At 44.9% G+C, this 23709-nt stretch overlaps 1 protein-coding gene across 1 annotated transcript; it reads left to right on the top strand.

The window, feature by feature from the left end:
• The first annotated feature begins 282 nt into the window (after positions 1-282).
• tsku (tsukushi small leucine rich proteoglycan homolog (Xenopus laevis)) lies at positions 283-21963 on the top strand. The gene is made up of 2 exons (XM_073044273.1): positions 283-543; positions 20648-21963. Exon 2 carries the CDS (start codon positions 20652-20654, stop codon positions 21732-21734), a length of 1083 nt encoding a protein of 360 aa, XP_072900374.1. The 5' UTR covers positions 283-543; positions 20648-20651; the 3' UTR covers positions 21735-21963.
• Positions 21964-23709: the final 1746 nt, after the last annotated feature.

The following is a 23709-nucleotide window of genomic DNA, read 5'->3' as shown; positions in this document are numbered from 1 at the left end:
TTTTCATTGCACCTGTGCATACATATACTTGTTCATATGACAGTAAACTCGATTTTGTCTTTAATTTCCCTCTTATTGCATTCTCTAGCCTGGAAATAACTTGCAGCATGTGAATGAATGTATCCGATGGGAATATCATCTGCGAAAAGGTTACATCGCTGGCTTCCATTGACAAATTCAGTGTTCTATTTCCGAACGTCACCTGGATGAGGCACCGCTGCTGATTGGCCGGCCTTCTCGCGCCTCTTTCGCCCCCACGTGGTGCGGCGGTGAAACTGAAGTCTGGGGGCATTTTGCAGACAGCTCATTGTCTGTGTACGCTGCGGGTTAGTGAACGGGCGGGCATGGGCCAGTCCATAGGTGCAGTGTTAGTTTTCTCTTTTTCCAGTCTCTATCGCCCTGCGCCCGGGGACGTGTGAGTGTTAGCAGAGCTGGATCTGCAGAATGCTGGCGTTGCGTTGAAGGTGGACGGAGATCCGAAGGGTCTGACAAGAAGTCTTTTCGCTTAGTGTAGTGGTGCTGCGTGTACACGTTGCAGAGCCGGTAAGTTTGCTAAACCTCCGTTACCAAGGCAGGATTGAGCGCTGTGAATCCTGCACGAAAACCCAATTCCCTTTACGCCCAAGCAGCTTAAACTGCATCTTAAATTGAACGTTATATTGATTAATTTTAAAAGAGCAAAAACTGATTTTACTATTGGTCCGCTGAAGTTGTAGCTGCTTTGCACTGCTAATACCTTCTGCCATTCTCATTGGGGTTTGGTTTCTAGTTACAGTACTAATGTTTGACCCAAATCACTTAGTTTTTTTTTGCACAGAGTTTTAAAAATATTCAAACTACTAGTAAATAAAGTTAATGTTTGAAAAGTTGCTCTCATTCTCCACCACGCACTAGAATGAATTATTTGTTGAATTGGTTGCAATTAAGTCGTTCAAAGTGAATAGTAAGTGGACCCTGAGGATTCTCTGGGCAAAGAAGTGCAGACATTTGGGAGTAACACGAATCCGATTTCAAACCTCTACAAACTCTCTTCCCTCCCTTTCCCAGCCTCTGCACGTCCGTGTCTATTAATTCTATGCATTAAACTGCGAGTGACCGATGAGGTACATTCGGACAACCCTTGGCATTTTGACTGCAATGTACTAGCCAACGCGGTTGAAGATTTTTTTTTAAAAAATCGATAATTCTCTGCCTCTTATACTTAATTGGCAAAGCCCTGGACTAAGCAGGGTTTTATTTTGAGGAATGTGACAGATTTCCATAACTTTCGATTTCGGGGCTGGGCACTATAACCATTTTAAGTCGTGTCGCTTTGCAGAGTTGAACGGCGGAGAGGCGATGGTCCGTTGTCGCCTCGGCCCATTGCTTTTGTGTCCAGCGTCTCAGATCTTTCACCGACTTGCCACAACCCCCCTCCCGTTCTCCGCTTTATGATCCGACCTGCAACACTTCAGCGCGCTGGCACTACGGTTTTGATACGTGAGCAGCCTTTCGCTTTCTGACAACGTTATTGGAGTTTCTCAACTTTCCCTTTTTTTAAAATCAATTCTTTAATATTTTAATTTTAAAAGAAAGAACGAAACAAACAAACTTCTAACAGGCGCATGTGTTCTTCTCCCTTAATGTATAGGTTTTCATAATTTTTATTGCATTTGTTTGCCTGCAAGAAAATAAATCTCAAGGAAGTATATGGTGACATATGTACTTTTGTGATAAATTTACTTTGACTTTTGATTTATGCAGTTATTGGATTTATTTAAAGCGGGAGTTGATAAGTTCTTGATCGTTAAGGGTGCTGAATGTTGTGTGGAGAAGACAGCAGAGTGGGGTTGAGGTAAAATAAATCAGCCAAAATCAAATGGCAGAGCAGACTCGATGGGCTGAATGGCCTAATTCTGCTCCTATGTCTTGTGGTCTTATCAGAAGACATCAGGACTTTCAAAGCAGTAAGATTGTACTAGTACATCACATGCAGGCAATTAACTTTGTACATATGGATGGGAGGGGCATGTTGGGCTATGGCCTGGGTGCAGGTCAATGGGAGTAGGCAATCTAAATGGGTTGGTACAGACCAGATGGGCTGATGGGACTGTTTCTGTGCTGTAGTTTTCCATGACTGCATATAAAATCCTTGAATTTTATCTCAGGAGTCAAGCTCTCACCTCTGTGTAGGTGATAAAGTTTCTTCCCCTCTGCCATCAGGTTCTTGACTAACCTGACAACCCCTAATATTAGAATCAGGTTTAATATCACCAGCATATGTCCTAAAATTTGTTAACTTAGTGGCAGATGTACAATTCCATACATGATAATACAGAAAATAATAAATCAATTACAGTAAATAAATATATAAATAAAATTAAAATTAGTGCAAAAACAGAAATAATAAAAAATGAGGTGGTGTTCATGGGTTCATTGTCCATTCAGAATTTGGATGGCAGAGGGGAAGAAGCTGTTCCTGAATTGCTGAATACCTGTGATAATTACCTCAACTTGAACTAATGTAATTATGCAACACACACAAAATGCTGGAGGATCTCAGCCGGTCGGGCGGCATCTGTAGAGGGGAATAAACAGTCAATGTTTGGGGTCCAAAGGTCTCTGCCCATTTCTGTCTTATTCCCTTCCATAGATGCTGCCTGTCTGCTGACATCCCCCAGCATTTTGTGTGTGTGTTCCACTGGATTTCCCACATCTGCAGAATCTATTGTGCTAATGTAGTTGTGTCTTTTTTTTTGTGTAAGTTATATATAATTTGTCAATTGATTTTAACATATCGTGCTGCTGCTGCACACAGCTGATTTTCATGGCATTAATACCCTGGGTATGTTCACCCATGACAATCATCTTGAACTTGTTTGTGCACAGGGAATATGTAAGTTAATGGTGTGAACTTTATTCGCCATATAAATTCAGATGGGTTAGGAATTTTGCCGTGATGTGTTGGTCAGCTTGCGACATGCAAAAGACAACAATGTTCAACAATTAGAACAGCTCAGGAACGGGTCCTTCAGCCCACAATGTTATGCCAAGCTGAATAAACTAGCAATCAAATGGCCAACTAAGCTAATCTCCTCTGTCTACACAATGTCCGCATCCTTCCATTTTCCTCCCATTCGTATGCCCATCTAAACATCTCTTAAAAGTCCCTAATGTATCTGCCTCTACCAGACAACATACTCTAAACACCCACGACTCGGTGTGTTTTTTTTAAACTGCCCCTTGTATCTCCTTTTAAAAAGTTCTAGAAAAGAGTTAGATCAAACTAACTCTGAGGCTCTCTGTTGATTGGTCGACTGTGGGTGCTGTGTTCCAGCAGTCTGCTTGATAACGTGAGTCAGGGTAGTACGACATGGAGAGCAAGCCCATTGCAGCTGGCTCCCTCTCTCCACACAGCTGAGGAATCTGAAGGAACAGCAGGGACCGATACAGTCTAAGTATGGATATGGAGTAAAATGTGTGTAAATACATAAATAATGGCATGTGCTTACAGTGTAAAGACATTGTAAATAAATCTTGGTCAGATGGGGCTCATCAGCCACGTTTGGTGGCTCATCTAGGAGAAGGAAAACTCTGATCTCAAACCTGTGCTGCCTTGTGGCCATACCCACTTGTGAGAAGGCTTCAGGAGGGGAAATATCAGCTGGAGTCCCTGAGGCTGTCCTAGTCTTAAGTTGAGTCCAACACTGACTGCGATGCTGCTGGGGCCAAACTGTTTCTGCTGTTCCTTTCGATTCATCAGTCGCAAGGAGAGGCAGAACCTAACAGCTAGGATACAACATCCACGGTCGACCCTGATCAATGGTAGTGTAAACGGCATTATAAAGACTGGTTTAAAGTGTTTACATTGCAGTGCAGTGAGTGGGGGTGGAATAACGGGATAATGAGGAAAGTTAGTTCTAGCATAAGAAATATTTAGGAATAAATACTTGCCACCTGCAGTTGTGGCAGACTGTAAATACTGAATTCGCGCTGGCAATGAGAGAAGTGTGAGAGTGTAATTAAATAAACCAGGGCAGAGGCGTTGCTACACACCCATCGGCTGTTCCCTGTGTCGCGTAGTAGTCATATTACACATTGCACGCATCTGTGGCAAGTTTTGAGCGTTGTCAGATGTCTGATCATGACCAGAAAGTAAAAGATCTCTTGAGCATTTTTGTTGTGAACTCACTGAACCGCTAATGTACAGACTTCAGATAGGTGAAAGTTGAAAGGAAATATAACGGGTAAGCTTTACATTATGCAGTGGTGGCTGCCTGGGGCGGTGGAAGCAGACACAACAGAGGCACTTAGGCGTGTTGGCAAGTGGGGAGTGGAGGGTTAGGGATCGTTTACAGGCAGATAGTGTGGAAGCTGCAGCAAGGCAGGGGTTAACATGATATCCAGGCAAGGGCACACTGCAGATATGGTGCAGACGACCCAGGCAGGAAAGGTCTTTGAAGAATGTAGCTTCCTTTTGCCCAGCAGGTAACCAACGGATGAGAAACACACACACACACACACACACACACCGAGGGACAATTGCTTTGCCGACTTCTAAGTATCATCAGTTGTCAAGCATGTAGTTTCTATTGACTTTTAACACCTCTATTGTGAATGGTGATGGATCTTGCAAGTCAAACATATGGTTTACCAAATGTCAAAAGTTCAAAGCAAGTTTAATATCAAAGTACATGTACGTCACCATATACAACCCTGAGTGTAGCTTCTGCCGGGCGTTCTTAGTAAATACAGGAAACTCAAAAGAATTGATGAAAGACTGTCTTTTGCACGTTGATTGTTTAGAGACAACAATCTGTGCAAGTACAAGGGAAAATTATGATAAATATGCAAAAAATTTCATGAACAGGCGATGAAGAATCCTTGATAGTGAGTCCATAGATTGAGGGAATAGTTCAGTGATCAGGCAAGTGAAGTTATCACCTCTGGTTCAAGAGCCTGATAATTAACTATCTATAATTGGGAAGTTCAGTATAAAAATAGCATTTTTTTTTCTGTTCTGACGTCTGAACGGATTGGTGACAGGGGCCGTGCTGTTCTCTTGTGCACAAGTTGGAAAAGAAGTATGTTTGGGGAATGAGTCCTAGAGAAGTACAGCGCAGAAACAGGCCCCTTGGCCCATCTAAGCCTTGCCAAAACTATTTAAACTGCCTATTCTCATCGACCTGCTCCAGGACCATAGCCCTCCATACCCCTACCATCCATATGCCTATCCAAACTTCTCTTAATATTGAAATCAAGCTCGCGTGCACCACTTGTGCTGGCAGCTCATTCTACACTCTTGAGTGAAGAAGTTTCGCCTTGTGTTCCCCTTAAACTTCTCACCTTTCACCCTGAACCCATGACCTCTACCACCCAACCAGCCTCCACATTCAGCACATAATTCTCTGTAACTTCCACTATCTCCAAACATCTTTTCCTCCCGCTCCCCCCCCCCCCCCCCGCATAGGGATCGCTCCCTATGCGACTCCCTTGTCCATTTGTGTTTCCACTGATCTCCACTGAAGATGTCTTTGGTGCTGGAACCCTGAGTTAGAACTCTCTGCAGCCTCTTGCTGTCCTGTATGTTGGAACCTCCATTCCATGCCATGGTCATTGGAAGAGGGAGCTGCTGACCTCCTACGCCAGTTATGGACTGTGGTTTGTGATGGACTGTAGATCAAGGTCTTTTTGGAGGCTTTTGCTAGGGCTTGTAGAGTGAAGGGTGTGATTCTTCTGGTGTAAATGGAAGGGGGAGGGAGAGGGTTGAGGCTTGTGCCTGGGAGGGAGGGAGGGAGGAGAAGAGGGGGGGCTTTGGAGTTCTGAACTTACTATTCATTCTTCAGGGTTTCTTGTTTCATGGCAGTCTCTGTGAAGATGAAGAATTTCAGGTTGTATACTGGATTTTTTACTGTGCCCATGGTCTGTTTTTTTTTAATCAATCATGGTATTGTCTGCACTGTTGTAACTATATGTTAACTATAGCTATATGTAACTATGTGGTTTGTGTAGGTCTTGTAGCTTTAGTTTTTGGTTTGTTGGGTGGTAGAGTTGGCCTCCTGACTTGGTGTGTCTGGGTAGTCTTGTTCTGTCTGGTGGATTTGGAGCTCCTTTCTGGGGAATGTGCTAAGATGGTAGCGTGATATTAATACGCAGCAGCCTCTCCGGACTCTGGATTGGGGATTGCCAAACATGTGGATTTTCTGGTGTAGTCTGTTTTGTCATGTGCCTTTGTGATATCATTCCGGAGGAACGTTGTCTCTTTTTTTTTTAACCGCATTGCATTTGTGGTTCCTAAACGACAATAAACTGAAATTCTATTCAATTCACATTCTCTGATATTAAATTGAACCATTTGATGCAACTAGTCAGAATGCTGTACCGTACTTCGACAGAAATTTGCAAGAATATATGGTGACATTTGAATCTCTTCAAACTTCCAATGGAGTACAGTTAAGGCATACCTTCTCATGATCGCATCAATGTGTTGGGCCCAGAACAGATACTGAGATGGTGTCACCCAGGTACTTGAAACTTAAAGACTGCGGCTGAAAGATCTGTTCCTGAGCTGTAGTGTTTATCTTATGTGTAACTTAAGTGAAGGAAGCTGAAGGATGAGGGTTGTTTGTCAGTTTGTATAGTTTTTTCATAAACTCTATTGTATTTCTGTATTTTCCTGTAAAATTCCTGCAAGGAAATGAATACCAAGGGGGCAGATGGTGACATGACATGGCAATTAATGATTGATATGGTGACATACACTCAGTAGACACCTTTTTAGGTGCACCTGTACACCTCATTAATGCAAGTATCTAATCAGCTAATCATGCAGCAACAACTCAATGCATAAAATCATGCAGACATGGCCAGACCAAATGTAGAAATGTGATCTAAGTGACCTTGACCATGCAGTGGTTATTGGTGCCAGACCAAATGTAGAAATGTGATCTAAGTGACTTTGACCATGCAGTGGTTATTGGTGCCAGACAGGGTGGTTTGAGTATCTCAGAAACTGCTGATCTCCTGGGATTTTCACACACAACAGTCTCTAGAGTTTACAGAAAAGGGTGCAAAAAAATATCCAGTGAATGGCATTTCTGTGGGTGAAAACGATTGTTAATGAGAGGGGTCAGAGGAGAACGGCCGGACTAGTTCAAGCTAACAGGAAAGTGACAGAGACTCAAATAATCCTGTGTTACAACAGTGATGTGCAGAAGAGCCACTCTGTACACACAACACGTTGAACCTTGAAGTAGAGAGGCTGCAGAAGACTACAAGCTTACTCTGTGGGCAGTTTATTTGGGGCAGGAGGCCACTGAGTATATGTATGTTGATAATACAATTTTGTTGACTTTGACCAGAAGAGACAGAGGAAGAGGAGGGTCCTGACGAAGGGTCTCGGCCCGAAACGTCGACAGTGCTTCTCCTTATAGATGCTGCCTGGCCTGCTGTGTTCCACCAGCATTTTGTGTGTGTTGAGAGGAAGAGGAGGTTGGCTCACAAATAGAGAAAGCTTGGAGACAGTGCGAGAGGGAGGATAGGCAGGTCATGGAGAAGGGATGCGCTCAGACCGATGGTTTGAGATGTGTCTATTTTAATGCAAGGAGTATTATGAACAAAGTGGATGAGCTTAGAGAGTCGATCTGTACTTGGAACTATGATGTTGTGGCCATTCCAGAGACTTGGATGGCTCAGGGGCTGGAATGGTTATTTCAACTGCTGGGTTTTAGATGTCTTAGAAAGGACAGGGAGGGAGGCAAAAGAGGTGGGGGCTTGGCACTGTTGATCAGAAATAGTGTCACGGCTGCAGAAAAGGTGGAAGACATGGTGGGATTGACTGTGGAGTCTCTGTGGGTGGAAGTTGGGAACAGGGAGGGCTCAATAACTTTACTGGGTGTTTATTATAGACCACCCAATAGCAACAGGGACATTAAGGAGCAGATAGACAGATTCTGGAAAGGTGTAATAATAATGGTTGTCGTGGTGGGAGATTTTAATTTCCCAAATATCGATTGACATCTTCCTAGGGCAATGGGGTTTAGATGTGGTGGAATTTGTTAAGTGTGTTCGGGAAGGTTTCTTGATACAATATGTAGATAAGGCTAAAAGAGGAGTGGCTGTACTTGATGTGGTATTGGGAAATGAACCTGGTCAGGTGTCAGATCTCTCAGTGGGAGAGCATTTTGGAGATAGTGATTGCATTCTGTCTCCTTTACCATAGCATTGGAGAGGGATAGGAACAGACAAGTTAGGAAAGCGTTTAATTGGAGTAAGGGGAAATATGAGGGTATCCAGCAGGAACTTGGAAGCATAAATTGGGAACAGATGTTCTCAGGAAATGTATGGAAGGAATGTGGCAAATGTTTGGAGGTATTTGCATGGGGTTCTGCATAGGTACATTCTCATGAGACAGTGAAAGGACGGTAGGGTACAGGAACCGTGGTGTATAAAGGTTGTTGTAAATCCAGTCAAGGAAAAAGGAAAAGCCTATGAAAGGTTCAAAAAAAAGCTGGATAATGATAGAGATCTAGAAGATTAATAGACTAGCAGGGAGCAGCTAAAGAATGAAATTAGGAGAGCCCGAAAGGGGCCATGAGAAGGCCTTGGTGGACAGGATTAAGGAAAACCCCAAGGCATTCTACAAGTATGTGAAGAGCAAGAGGATAAGACGTGAGAGAATAGGACTAATCAATTTGATAGTGGAAAAGTGTGTATGGAACTGGAGGAGATAGCAGAGGTACTTAATGAATACTTTGCTTCAATATTCACTACAGAAAAAGATCTTGGTAATTGTAGGGATGACTTGCAGTGGACTGAAGAGCTTGAGCATGTAGATATTAAAAAAGAGGATGTGCTGGAGCTTTTGGAAAGCATCAAGTTGGATAAGTCACTGGGATGGACAGAATGTGTCCCTGGCTACTGTGGGAGATGAGGGAGGAGATTGCTGAGCCTCTGGCGATGATCTTTGCATCGTCAGTGGGGACGGGAGAGATTCTGAAAGATTAGAGGTTTGTGGATGGTGTTCTCTTATTCAAGAAAAGGAGTAGAGATAGCCCAGGAAATTGTAGACCAGTGAATCTTACTTTGTTGGTTGGTAAGTTGATGGAGAAGATCCTGAGATGCAGGATTTATGAACATTTGGAGAGATATAATATGATTAGGAATAGTCAGCATGGCTTTGTCAAGGGCAGGTTGTGCCTTACGGGCCTGATTGAATTTTTGGAGGATATGACTAAACACGTTGATGAAGGAAGAGCAGTAGATGTAGTGTATATGGATTTCAGCTAGACATTTGATGAGGTACCCCATGCAAGGTTTATTGAGAAAGTAAGGAGGCATGAGATCCAAGGGGACATTGCTTTGTGGAACCAGAACTGGCTTGCTCGCTAAGGCATATTCTGCATGGAGGTTGGTGACCAGTGGAGTGCCTCAGAGATCTGTCTCGGACCACTACTCTTCGTGATTTTTATAAATGATCTGGATGAGGAAGTCAAACACGAGGAAATCTGCAGATGCTGGAAATTCAATTACCACACACAAAGTGCTGGTGGAACGCAGCAGGCCAGGCAGCATCTGTAAGGAGAAGCACTGTTGACGTTTCGGGCCGAGACCCTTCGTCAGGACTAACTGAAAGGAAAAGATACTAAGAGATTTGTAAGTAGGAGGGGGTGGGGGAAATGCAAAATGATAGGAGAAGACCGGAGGGGGTGGGATGAAGCTGAGAGCCAGACAGGTGATTGGCAAAAGGGATACAGAGCTAGAGAAAGGAAAGGATCATGGGACGGGAGGCCTAGGGAGAAAGGGGGAGGGGAGCACCAGAGGGAGATGGAGAATAGGCAGAGAGACAAAAAAAAGGGAGGGGGAAAGAACTAAATATATCAGGGATGGGGTAAGAAGGGGAGGAGGGGCATTAATGGAAGTTAGAGAAGTCAATGTTCATGTCATCAGGTTGGAGGCTACCCAGCCGGTATATAAGGTGTTGTTCCTCCAACCTGAGTGTGGCTTCATCTTGACAGTAGAGGAGGCCATGGATAGACATATCAGAATGGGAATGGGACATGGAATTAAAATGTGTGGCCACTGGGAAATCCTGCTTTCTCTGGCAGACAGAGCGTAGGTGTTCAGTGAAACGGTCTCCCAGTCTGTGTTGGGTCTCACCAATATATAAAAGGCTACACCGGGAGCACCAGACGCAGTATACCACGCCAGCCGACTCACAGGTGAAGTGTCGCCTCACCTGGAAGGACTGTCTGGGGCCCTGAATGGTGGTGAGGGAGGAAGTGTAAGGGCAGGTGTAGCACTTGTTCCGCTTACAAGGATAAGTTCCAGGAGGGAGATCGGTGGGAAGGGATGGGGGGGATGAATGGACAAGGGAGTCGCGTAGGGAGCAGAAAGCAGAAATGGGGGGAGGGAAAGATGTGCTTGGTAGTGGGATCCCGTTGGAGGTGGTGGAAGTTACGTAGAATTATATGTTGGATCCGGAGGCTGGTGGGGTGGTAGGTGAGGACAAGGGGAACCCTATCCCGAGTGGGATGGTGGGCAAATGGGGTGAGGGCAGATGTGCGGGAAATTGGAGAGATGCATTTGAGAGCAGAGTTGATGGTGGAAGAAGGGAAGCCCCTTTGTTTAAAAAAAGGAAGACATCTCCTTCGTCCTGGAATGAAAAGCCTCATCCTGAGAGCAGATGAGGTGGAGACGGAGGAATTGTGAGAAACGGATAGCGTTTTTGCAAGAGACAGGGTGGGAAGAGGAATAGTCCAGATAGCTGTGAGAGTCTGTAGGCTTATAGTAGATATCATTAGATAGGCCGTCTCCAGAGATTGGGACAGAAAGATCAAGAAAGGGGAGGGAGGTGTCAGAAATAGACCAGGTAAATTTTGAGGGCAAGGTGAAAGTTGGAGGCAAAGTTAATGAAGTCAACAAGCTCAGCATGCATGCAATTTATAGTAGATATCAGTAGACAGACCGTCTCCAGAGATGGATGAGGAAGTGGAGGGATAGGTTAGTACATTTGCAGATGACACAAAGGTTGGAGGTGTTGTGGATAGTGTGGAGGGCTGTCAGGTTACAGCGGGACATTGATGGGATGCAAAACTGGGCTGAGAAGTGGCAGATGGAGTTCAACCCAGTTAAGTGTGAAGTGGTTCATTTTGGTAGGTCAAATATGATGATAGAATATAGTATTAATGGTAAGGCACTTGGCAGTGTGGAGGATCAGAGGGATCTTGACTCAATCAGAGTCAATCAGCAGGTTGACTCTAGTTAAGAAAGCATACGGTGCATTAGCCTTCTTCAATTGTGAGATTGAGTTTAGGAGCGGAGAGGTAATGTTGCAGCTATGTAGGACCTGGTCGGACCCCACTTGGAGTACTGTGTTCAGTTCTGGTCGCCTCACTGCAGGAAGGATGTGGAAACCGTAGAAAGGGTGCAGAGGAGATTTACAAGGATACATACGAACAAGCTGGATGAACTCAGCAGGTCGGGCAGTCAACGGGCCGTGGAAACGAGCAGTCAGCGTTTCGGGCCGAGACCCTTCGTCAGGACTGAAGAAGGAGGGAGCAGGGGCCTCATAAAGAAGGTGGGGGGAGGGTGGAAAACCAATCGGAGGAAAGATCAAGGGGTGGGGGAGGGGAAGCAGGGAGGGGATAGGCAGGAGAGGTGAAGAAGGAATCTAAGGGGAAAGCACTTTGGGTAGTAGAAGAAGGCAAAATCATGAGAGAGGTAATAGGCAGCTAGAAGAGGAGACAGAGTGAAGGTGGGATGGGGGAAGGGAGAGGGAGGGAATTACCGGAAGTTGGAGAATTCGATGCTCATACCAAGGGGCTGGAGACTACCCAGATGGTATATGAGATGTTGCTCCTCCAACCTGAGTTTGGCCTCATCATGGCAGTAGAGGAGGCCATGTATGGACATATCCGAATGGGAATGTGAAGCAGAGTTGAAGTGGGTGGCAATCGGGGGATCCTGTCTGTTGTTGCGGACGGAGCAGAGGTGCTTGACGAAGCGGTCCCCCAATCTGAGTCCGGGGATTTACAAGGATGTTGCCTGGATTGGGGAGCATGCCTTATGAGAATAGGTTGAGTGAACTTGGCCTTTTCTCCTTGGAGCGATGGAGGATGAGAGGTGACCTGATAGACGTGTTTAAGATGATGAGAGGCATTGATCATGTGGATAGTCAGAGGCTTTTTCCCAGGGCTGAAATGGCTAGCACGAGAGGGCATAGTTTTAAAGTGCTAGGGAGTAGGTACAGAGGAGATGTCAGGGGTAAGTTTGTTACGCAGGGAGTGGTGAATGCGTGGAATGGGCTGCCAGCGGTGGTGGTGGAGATGGATACAATAGGGTCTTTTAAGAGACTCCTGGATAAGTACATGGAGTTTAGAAAAATAGAGGGCTATGGGTAACCCTAGGTAATTTCTAAGGTAAGTACATGTTCGGCACAGCTTTGTGGTTCAAAGGGCCTGTATTGTGCTGTAGGTTTTCTATGTTCTATGCTCTCTTAGACATGACAGTGGCATTTAAAAGACATTTATGTGGGCATATCCTCAAAGAGGACCACAACCTTGTTGTAGTGTTTGGAGGTTTGCGTGCCTCAGTGACCCGAAGAGCTATGTTGGCTGTTGTCAGGGCCAGATCAGTCATGATCTTATTGAATGGTGGAGCAGGCTTGGTGGGCCAGATGGCCAACTCCTGCTCCTATTTCTTATGTTCTTGTGCTTTAGCTCTTGGCATGGTCACCCATGTCAAACAGGTCAAAGGGTAGAGGCCAGACTAAGAGTTGTCGGTCCGCTGGTCCTCCAGGTTCGGGGGTTCAGCTCAAGGCTAACAACCCTGACTGGTCAAAAAACATTGTTACAGAAGCAGCAATGAAGGATCCTTCTTTATCTGTGCGTGGTAGTATGGGTAAATAGAGATGGCGAACCTTCATTTCTGTCTTAAACACCAGTGGTGTAACAAGCAGTAAGTAAATTGGGTGATGTGACAGAACATGTTGGCAATGCTAATTCTCCCTCTAACTATGCCCTTTTGCCCGGTTAGTCACTACTCTCCATTTTGTTCATGGTCTAGTTCCCCCAGTAGTTCACACACTTTGCCCTCCTGTTCTACAGTTCTTGGGAGTTCACCATTTATACACCCCGACAGTAAAACAATCACTAACTTGGCTAATCAAAGCAAGCCCTTCAGTTAACACACTCCATAAACTCTACTGGTTTATAACTCATTTAATATAAGGATTCTTGACACAGGCATTCCTAGAAGTTTCATTTATTTTGACTCACATCATTGCATCAGTTTGTAGATAGCAGAATGGCCCCCAAAAGACCTGAGGGATAGTTTGGGACGTCCTAAAATGATGCCTGGGTTGGTGGGAGCAGGTACACTTCACCCTAGGCAGGCAGATTGAAACTCTCAGTGTGGAGGTTGGATTTGATGGTTGGTGAATAGTTATATTGGAAAGTTAAAGTCAAAGTGTGTCATGGAGAAAACCTCTGTATATTTGTAAATTTTTGAACATGTATGTTTATTTTCATTTGTTTATTTGTAAATACATTTTTTCTTCAACTTTTGAGCAGCTTTTTTTTTAAACTGGTGATCCTCGTTGGGCACGTTTACCCACACTTGATAGCTAGGTGTGACAGGCAGGGACATGAACATGGAAGTTTATGAATCATCTCCTGGCAGATAAATTCAGTATTATTTGGCATTAAGGTTGACACAGATGTTGTGGGCCGAAGAGCAAGTTCAGATGAGAAGCATTTGTGTGACCACTGTTATTTGTATGTTCTTTATACCACCCAGTATACATTATTTCTGACAGTGCCAGTAACAGTAATATTGTTGTATATTTAACTATATGTTGCATATGCACTTTATGTCAACTTGTGCATCTACAGGGTACTTTTTAAAATCTATTATCTATGTGATGTGTGTACTGTATTTTGTAGCTTGGCCCCAGAGGAATGATGTTTTGTTTAGCTGTATGGTTGAATGACAATGAACTTGATTTGAGCAGGGAAATTTTAACCCAGTTTAAAAATTTGCCCACACGTGGTTGGGTGTAACTTGGATAATTGACCACTCTGCAAAAACTATGCAAAGCCTAGATTGCACTGTTGGGGCAAGTGGAAAATGAACTTCATGATCCTCCTTGTGTTGGGTTAAATTGGAGGTGAGGAGAAATGAGAAACTAAACTCCTGATTCAAAATAAAATCATGACTTTTTGCTTTTTAATTGAACACCGGGGGAAATATGGCTTTTTTAGTAAGTTCTCAGAATTGAATTTATTATCACTGTCCCATGCAGCTTTGCTTTGTGGCAGCTACACGCTGCAAAGACATAAAAATGACAAAATAAGTAATTAGTGCAAACAAAGTAAGGAATAATGAGGTAATTTTCAGTAGACCATGGACTGTTCAGAAATCTGATGGTGGAAGGGAAGAGGTGTTTCTGAATCGCGGAGTGTGGGTCTTCAGGCTCCTGTACCTCTTCCCTTAGGGCAGTACCGAGAAGAGGGCATGTCCAGGATGGCGAGGGTCCATAGTTTACATTGTTAACAGAGATAAAGAGAAAATGATCAAAGTTTGTATGTGTTTCACTATTACTTATTATCTGAACATAGAACAGTACAGCATAGAAAGAGGCCCATTGGCCTACCTTGTCTCTATTTCATTGGGATTTTGAGGTGATTTTGTATGTCACCATTGAACATAAAACAAAGAAATTTACAGCACATTACAACACAATGTTGTGCTGACCATGTAGCCTACTCTAGAGACTGCCTAGAATTTTCCTACCACATAGCCCTCTATTTTTCTGAGCTCCATGTACCTATCTAAAGTCTCTTAAAAGACCCTATTGTATCCACGTCTACTACTGTCCTGGCAGTGCATACCACGCACCCACCACTCTGGAAAAACTTACCCCTGACATCCCCTCAGTACCTATTTCCAAGCACCTTAAAACTGCCCCCTAGTGTTAGCTATTTCTGCCCTGGGGAAAAAGCCTCTGGCTATCCCCACAATCAATGACTCTCATCATTTACACCTCTATCAGGTCACCTCTCATCCTCCGTTGCTCCAAGGAGAAAAGGCCGAGTTCACTCAATCTATTCTCATAAAGTACACCCTCCAATCCCTGCAGCATCCTCTGCACTTTCTCTATAGTATCCACATCCTTCCTCTAGTGAGGTGACCAGAACTGAGCACAGTACTGTACTCCAAGTGGGGTCTGACTGAGGCCTTGTATAGCTGTAACATTAGCTCACAGCTCTTAGACTCAATCCCATGGTTGAAGAAGGCCATGACACTACACGCCTTCTTAGCACTCAACCTGCACAGCAACTTTGAGTGTCCTATTGACACGGACCCCAAGATCTCTCAGATCCTCCACGCTGCCAAGAGTCTTAGCATTTATATTATATTCTGTCTTCAAATTGGACCTACCAAAATGAAAGACTCTAGCAAATTCCTACAGATTTACTGTGGAGAGCTTTCTGCCTGGTTACATCAGCTTCTAGTACGGAGGTGCCAATGTACAAGATTGGAAAAGGCTGCAGAGTGTTGTTATGGGCACCATCCTCCCTACCACTGAGGACGTTTTCAATAGATGGTGCCTCAAGTAGGCGAGATCCATGATTAAGGACGCTCACCACCAGGACATGCCCTCTGCTCATTACTACCACCAGGAAGGGGGTATAAAAGCCTGAAGATGCGCACACACCAGAAGCATGGTGACTCTTGTGGGCTGCCCCCAGCACATCCTCAGACTGTTCCTTGTCTTCTTTGCCCTTGCACCTTATAAGGTGTATCTGTCCTTTACAGATACAGCCCAGCCCATCACAGGGAAAGCCCTCCCCACCATTGAGCACACCTACATGGAGAACTGTCGCAAGAAAGCAGCGTGCAACATCAAAAGCCCCACCATTCAGGCCCTGATCTCTCCTCACTGCTTCCATCAGGGAGAAGGTACAGGAGCCTCAGGACCCATGGCACCAGGTTCGGGAACAGTTAGTACCCCTCAACCATCAGGCTCTTGAACCAAAGGGGTTAACTTCACTCAAACCACTGCTGAACTGTTCGCACAATCTATGGGCTCGCTTTCAAGGACTCTTCATCTCACGTTCTTGGTATTTATTGCATATGTATTAGTTTTCCAATTTTTTTACTTGTGGAGTTTGTTGGCTTTTGTACCTTAGCTGTTTGTCTGTCTTGTCCGACTTTTATTGATAGATAGATAGATACTTTATTCATCCCCATGGGGAAATTCAACATTTTTTCCAATGTCCCATACACTTGTTGTAGCAAAACTAATTACATACAATACTTAACTCAGTAAAAATATGATAGCATCTAAATCACTCTCTCAAAAAGCATTAATAATAGCTTTTAAAAAGTTCTTAAGTAGTTTACTTAAATACATTAAATACAATCAACCCCGGCACTTTAACATATCTTACTCCTGGCGGTTGAATTGTAAAGCCTAATTGCATTGGGGAGTATTGACCTCTTCATCCTGTCTGAGGAGCATTGCATCGATAGCAACCTGTCGCTGAAACTGCTTCTCTGTCTCTGGATGGTGCTATGTAGAGGATGTTCAGAGTTATCCATAATTGACCGTAGCCTACTCAGCGCCCTTCGCTCAGCTACCGATGTTAAACTCTCCAGCACTTTGCCCACGACAGAGCCCGCCTTCCTTACCAGCTTATTAAGACGTGAGGCGTCCCTCTTCTTAATGCTTCCTCCCCAACACGCCACCACAAAGAAGAGGGCACTCTCCACAACTGACCTATAGAACATCTTCAGCATCTCACTACAGACATTGAATGACGCCAACCTTCTAAGGAAGTACAGTCGACTCTGTGCCTTCCTGCACAAGGCATCTGTGTTGGCAGTCCAGTCTAGCTTCTCGTCTAACTGTACTCCCAGATACTTGTAGGTCTTAACCTGCTCCACACATTCTCCATTAATGATCACTGGCTCCATATGAGGCCTAGATCTCCTAAAGTCCACCACCATCTCCTTGGTCTTGGTGATATTGAGACGCAGGTAGTTTGAGTTGCACCATATCACAAAGTCCTGTATCAGTTTCCTATACTCCTCCTCCTGTCCATTCCTGACACACCCCACTATGGCCGTGTCGTCAGCGAACTTCTGCACATGGCAGGACTCCGAGTTATATTGGAAGTCTGATGTGTACAGGGTGAACAGGACCGGAGAGAGCACGGTCCCCTGCGGCGCTCCTGTGCTGCTGACCACCGTGTCAGACCTACAGTCTCCCAACCGCACATACTAAGGTCTATCTGTCAAGTAGTCCACTATCCAATCCACCATGTGAGAGTCTACTCCCATCTCCGTTAGTTTGTGCCTTAAGATCTTGGGCTGGATGGTGTTAAAGGCACTAGAGAAGTCCAGTTCTATTGTGTTTCTTTGTATTTGCTATGAATATCTGCAAGAAGGCCAGCACAACGCTTTACCGTACAGGTGACCAAGGTTCAATTCCCGCTGCTGCCTGGAAGGAGTTTGACCGTCTTTCCCATGAGCACAATGGTTTCCTCCAGGTGCTCCAGTTTCCTCCCACAGTCCAAAGATATATGGGTTAATAGGTTAATTGGTCATTGTAAATTGTCCCAGTGTGAGGCTAGGATTAAATCGGGGGTTGCTGTGCAGTGTGGCTCGAAGGGCCTGTTGCGTGTTGTATCTCAATAAATGATTAAGAATAAATCTCAGGGTTGTATATGGTGATGTATGTACATGTATCTACGCTCTGTCCGCCAGAGAAAGCAGGATCTCCCAGTGGCCACACATTTTAAATCCACGTCCCATTCCCATTCTGATATGTCTATCTATGGCCTCCTCTACTGTCAAGATGAAGCCACCCTCAGGTTGGAGGAACAACACCTTATATACCGTCTGGGTAGCCTCCAACCTGATGGCATGAACATTGACTTCTCTAACTTCTGTTAATGCCCCTCCTCCCCTTCTTACCCCATCCCTTATTTATTATTTCCCCCCCCCCTTTTTTCCTCTTTTTTTCTCTCTCTGTCCCTCTCACTATCACTCCTTGCCTGCTCTCCATCTCGCTCTGGTGCTCCCGTCCCATAGTCCTCCCCCTTCTCCAGCTCTGTATCCCTTTTGCCAATCAACTTTCAGCTCTCAGCTTCACCCCACCCCCTCCGGTCTTCTCCTATCATTTCGGATGTCCCCGTCCCACTTTCAAATCTCTTGCTATCTCTTCTTTCAGTTAGGCCTGACGAAGGGTCTCGGCCCGAAACGTCGACAGTGCTTCTCCCTGTAGATGCTGCCTGGCCTGCTGCGTTCCACCAGCATTTTGTGTGTGTTGCTATGTACTTTGGTGTTTACTTTTGAACTTCAAACAATATCTCTATAAGTGTAACACTATATTAAAAGGTTCTGCTAATGTTTTTTTCCTTTGTACTTGTCTATGGAATGATCTGGCTGGATGGCTTGAACACAGATGCTTTTCATTGTACCTTGGTACATGTGACAGTAATATAAACCAATTACCCATATCCTCTCCTAATCGTGCAAGTTAACCTGCACCACACTTTCTCTGTATCTGCTGCACGTTATTCTACATCCTGTTGCTGTTTTACCTTGTTCTACCTCAGGGCACTGTGTATTGATTTGAACTGTATGCAAATCAGGCTTTTCACTGTATCTAGGTACAATTGACAATAATAAACCAGTTTCAGTAATATTTTTATAATCTTGGTTGTGATAGTGTAGGGGGGTAGTGCTTGTCGTTCTCACTTTAAGCTTCCACCGCTGGCTAGCAGGCTCGTGAAAAGGAGAGGTGAGTGTGTGAGGGGCCAGTACATAGCCCCTCCACAACAAGCCTCCTGTTAGGACCCAGGCTGAACTACAGAGGACGGGGAGGAGGTCTGGCTCCTGCACGCATAGAATGCAGGCCCACCGGCGTGTAAGTGTGCCCTGGTGCTCGTGAACCAGATCCCCAGCTCTAGTGCAGCCTGGGGAGAGACGAAGGCTACGGGAGTAAACCCAGACTGCAAATCCGGAGTGGAGCCCCTAAGGGAGCTGGATGTCATTGAACATCCTTCCGGCAGCCAAGCTGATGCCAAACATATTGCTTTATAAACATTTTTTTGGACTACATTGGTGAGGCTGAGAGGGGGATCTTCACAACTGGGCATCTTCAGGATCTACAGACCTTCCGCCCAGGCTTGTGACGATGTTGATCGTCACCCATTGTTCTTCAAGACAGGTGCTGACTAACGATTTGCGTAACCTTGCACTGATTTCAGTGTTCTTGGTTAAATGATTCATTTAGTGATATGATTCATTTAATATATGTATAATTACATGAATTGCATATGCCCTCAGCCTACCACATGATACATGCACTTCTCACTTAAAGTAAAAATGAACTACATGCCTAATCTCCTGACTCTTGTCCTCCTTTGAATTTGTTTAATGTTTGGAGTTACAAAACAACAATTCCAGTTCTAAATTGTTGACCATGCATTGATATAATGTGGCTTTGAATACAATGTACAGTTTCATGTCGGGTCCAGATACTGAATCACAATTAATGTCTTTGTAACACACATCAAAATACTGGAGGAATAGAGTAGGTCAGGCAGTATCTGTGGGTGCAAATTTTCAGTCGGCATTTTGTGCCGATGAATGGTGTCAGCCCATCGGAAGCGCTTGACTGTTGACTTGTAGTGTCCTAGCACACTACAGCATAGAAACAGGCCCTTTGATCAATTCCTCCCCCATTCTCTGACACTCCTAACTGATTTAACCTTTCCCCATAACTCAGGTCCCCAAGTCCAGGCAAAAAACATCCTTGTAAATTTTCTCTGCACTCTTTCAATCTGATTGATACCCTTCCTGTAGGTAGGTAACTAGAACAGTGCACAATACTCTAAGTTAGGCCTCAACAATGTCTTGTACAACTTAAACATAACATCCCAACTTCTATACTTAATACATTGATTTATGAAGGCCAATGTGCCAAAGCTCTTTCCCTCTCTCCATAACTGCTGTCTGACTTGCTGAGTTCCTCCAGCATTTTATAAATTACTCAAGATTTCCAGCATCTGCAAAATTTCTTGTCTTTAATATCTTCCTAACTCTGTGTGTGTGTGTGTGTGTGTGTGTGTGTGTGTGTGTGTGTGTGTGTGTGTGTGTGTGTGTGTGTGTGTGTGTGTGTGTGTGTGTGTGTGTGTGTGTGTGAGTGTGTGTGTGTGTGTGTGTGTGTGTGTGTGTGTGTGTGTGTGTGTGCGTTATGGTATAAAAGTTCATGTACTTCAGCTTTATTCACACACAATCGTTTATTCCTTTTGATGTCAGAACAACACCTTATCGTTTATCTTTTATTCTTGCTGCTTGGTATCGGTTTATTAAAGGAAAGTTAATCTCTTCGTGCACTACCTAAGGAGTTATTGAGCTGGATACATTACCTCGTGATGCTTTGATATCGCCGGCTCAGCTGGGTGCTCTAACTTGTAATTTAGCTGTTAATTTCAGTAATTCTATCCAATCAATCACCGGAACTTGGCCCAAGTAAAACTGTGATCTTGTTTCTTTTCAAATGTTTTTGTTCAGCTTCATAACAGTTCTGTTTTGTATCTTGGAACAGGTTCTCACTTGCCTTATTAACCCATTTTCTCATCTTTCAATGCAGGTATATGATGGCTTGTTCCGCCTGGCTGGTTTTGGCTGTATTCCTCGTTTCCTGTGACTGTGGATCATTGATCTGCCTACCCGAGTGTCACTGTGAAGTGGAAAGTTTTGGGATGTTCAGTAGTTTCAGTCTTACAAAAGTTGACTGCAGTGGTGTTGGGCCCCAACTTACTGTAGTCCCAATTCCATTGGATACCTCTTACCTGGACTTGTCACACAACCACTTGAAGGCCATCTCACCCTTGATGTTCACCGGACCTGGCTACACAACACTGGTGAGCCTTGATCTTAGCTACAATGACATCACTGGCATGTCCTCCAGCACTTTCTCCAAACTGAGGTACCTCGAGGCCTTAAACCTGAGTCATAACACCCTGGAAGTCCTCGAAGAGGGGATCTTTTCCAGCTTGCCCCTCGGAGAAGTTGATCTTAGCAGCAACCAGCTCCGTAACGTAAACCTGGACACGTTCACGTCCAAAGGCCAGATGAAACCCCTGAGTGTGGACCTTTCAAGGAATCAAATAGCCACGGTTGTCCGAAGTTTGGATAAGGCTGTGCCCAATATACATAGCTTGGACTTATCAGGAAACCAATTAAGTGCAGTGCCAACACGTTACCTTTCAGGCATCCCGTTGCGCAATCTCGGACTGGGCCAGAATTTAATCGCCAACATTCCCGAGAATGCTTTCGTGGGATTGCCGGACCTGACCCATTTGTCGCTCCGGAGTCTTCCAGAACTGACCGAGTTGTCTCCCAGCAGCTTTCAAGGGCTGCAGAGCCTGCAAACCCTGGACTTGTCGCACAGCAGCAACCTGAAGTCCTTAAACGTGGCCGTGTTCGACGGCCTGAGCTCCCTGCAGGAGCTCCGCTTGGAGAAGTCTGGGCTTGCCGCACTGCCGGGTGCCATTCTGAACTACCTGCACTCCATCAAGACCATCGCCGTGGGAGACAGCCTGCTGAGGTGCAGGAGGAGGACAATGGAAGGCTCCTTCCACAGGCAGTTTGGCTTTGTTAAGAAGGAGCAGTCACTTCATTGCTTCGACACCAGTGGGTCTTCAGACGTTCAGTACATCTTAAAGCTGAAATGAGTCAAATCTGAACTTAAAGCAGTGAAACCTGAGCCTTGGTGCCTGATTAAAACTATTAAGTGCCTTCATTCATTAAACTTCCTAAATTTCTAGCATCCATCCAATCTTTTATAACACCTGCTCTTTCTCTTTCTTGTTTGCGCTTGTATTTATGTGGAGTTTCCCTTCATGTTTGGGAAGTTGGCACCCCTACACTTTTTCCAATAATAAAGACACAGTCGTAACCAAAGACCTGTACGGAAGTTTGTAACTTGGTCCGGTTTCTCTGCAAACAGTGGGTGGGTATTTGGCAACTGGGAAAATGTGAAAACATTCTCTGATTCAGATTTATTTATCACACGTACATCGAAACATACAGTGAAATGCGTTAACAACCAGCACACCTGAGGATGTGCGGGGGGTGTGGGGGGGGGGGAGGTGGTAGCTCGCAAATGTCACACACCTCCCAGTTCCAGCATAGCATGCCCACAAAGTTTCTCAGAACAACACAAGAACGCCACGGTAGTGAAGCTGATATTACAGCTTGGGGTTTTCCGGAGTTTGGAGTTCAATTCCGGTTGTTTGTAAGGAGCTCTCCCTGCGACCCCGTGGGTTTCCTCCCACAGTCCTCATTGTAAGATTGTCCTGTGATTAGGCTAGGGTTAAATCGGTGGGTTGCTGGATAGTGTGGCTCTTTGGACCTGAAGGGCCTGTTCTGCACGATATCACTAATAAATAACCAACAATATCATAAGACGACAACAGTAAAACAAGACCATTTCCTGTCCCTCCCACCCAACTACTCACACAGCCAGTCACGCTTCCAGCCCTCCTGCTCAGGCCGCCTCCTGCCCTCATGGCTGGGTTCTTGGAGTCAGACGCTGGGCCTCCCAGGCGTTCTGAAGATTGTGTTCCAACAGGGCAGATAAACTCTCCCTTCAGTCCTGCAGCCCTGCTCGTGTGCCACACGCACTTGCTGGCTAGTATGGAATAGATTACACTGTTAGTGATTTTTTTTTAAGTATTTGCCCCATCAATGGGAAGGAATGGAGGCTAGAGTGTGAGGAGCTGTTGATTCTGTGAGCAAGTTTCCCCATCCTATGAAAAATTTCACCTGGAATATCTGGGCATTGCTACCTACGTTTATGGGATGGAATTAATACCAGTATCCACAGTAATAACACTGGCGTGTCAGACCACTTTGTACTGAGCCTTTGCTATTGACTAGCACTTGATACACATTTGTGCTCTCACAGATAATCGTCCTTTTGGCAAAGTGTCACCGTGTTATGTCCTAAGGGTTCGTACTTCCCTTGAAGTTGCCACACAAAATGATGGGGTGTTTAAGAAGTTGTGTGTTGGTCTTCATTAGTCAGGGGACTGAGTTCAAGAACTCCAAGGGAATGGTGCAGCTCTAATAAACCCTGGTTACACCCCACTTGGAATATTGTGTTCGGTTCTAGTCGCGTCATTGTAGGAAGCATGTCGAAGTGTTGGAGAGAGTGCAGAGGGGCTTTACCAGGATGCTGCCTGGATTAAAGAAGAGCTTTTATGAGGGTACCTTGAGGGAGAGAGGGATTTTCTCTTTGGAGTGGAGGAGGATGAGAGGTGACGTCATAAAGCAGTGCAAGATATGAGGTATAGATTGAGTGGGCAGACAAAGACTTTTTCCCAGGGTGGAAATGGCTAATACAGGGGAGCATCATTCTAAGGTGATTGATGGAAAGTATGGGGGGTGGGGGGGGAGATGTGGGAGGGAAGTGTTTTTTTTTAAACAGAGGTGGGTGTGTGGAATGCCCTGCTGGGGGTGGTTGTGGAGGCAGGTACAGTTGGGATATTTAAAAGACTCTTGGATAAGTACATGGTTTATACAAAATTGGAGGGCAATGTGGGAGAAAAGGTTTAGTTTGGTCTTAGAGTAGGTTAAAGTTTTGGTACGACATCCTGGGCTGAAGAGTCTGCGCTATACCTGACGAGTTAATAGATCGCGGCAAGC

Source organism: Hemitrygon akajei, chromosome 4 (assembly GCF_048418815.1).
Source record: "Hemitrygon akajei chromosome 4, sHemAka1.3, whole genome shotgun sequence".
In the NCBI taxonomy this organism is placed as follows: domain Eukaryota; kingdom Metazoa; phylum Chordata; class Chondrichthyes; order Myliobatiformes; family Dasyatidae; genus Hemitrygon; species Hemitrygon akajei.
This window is presented reverse-complemented; position numbering and strand designations above follow the sequence as displayed.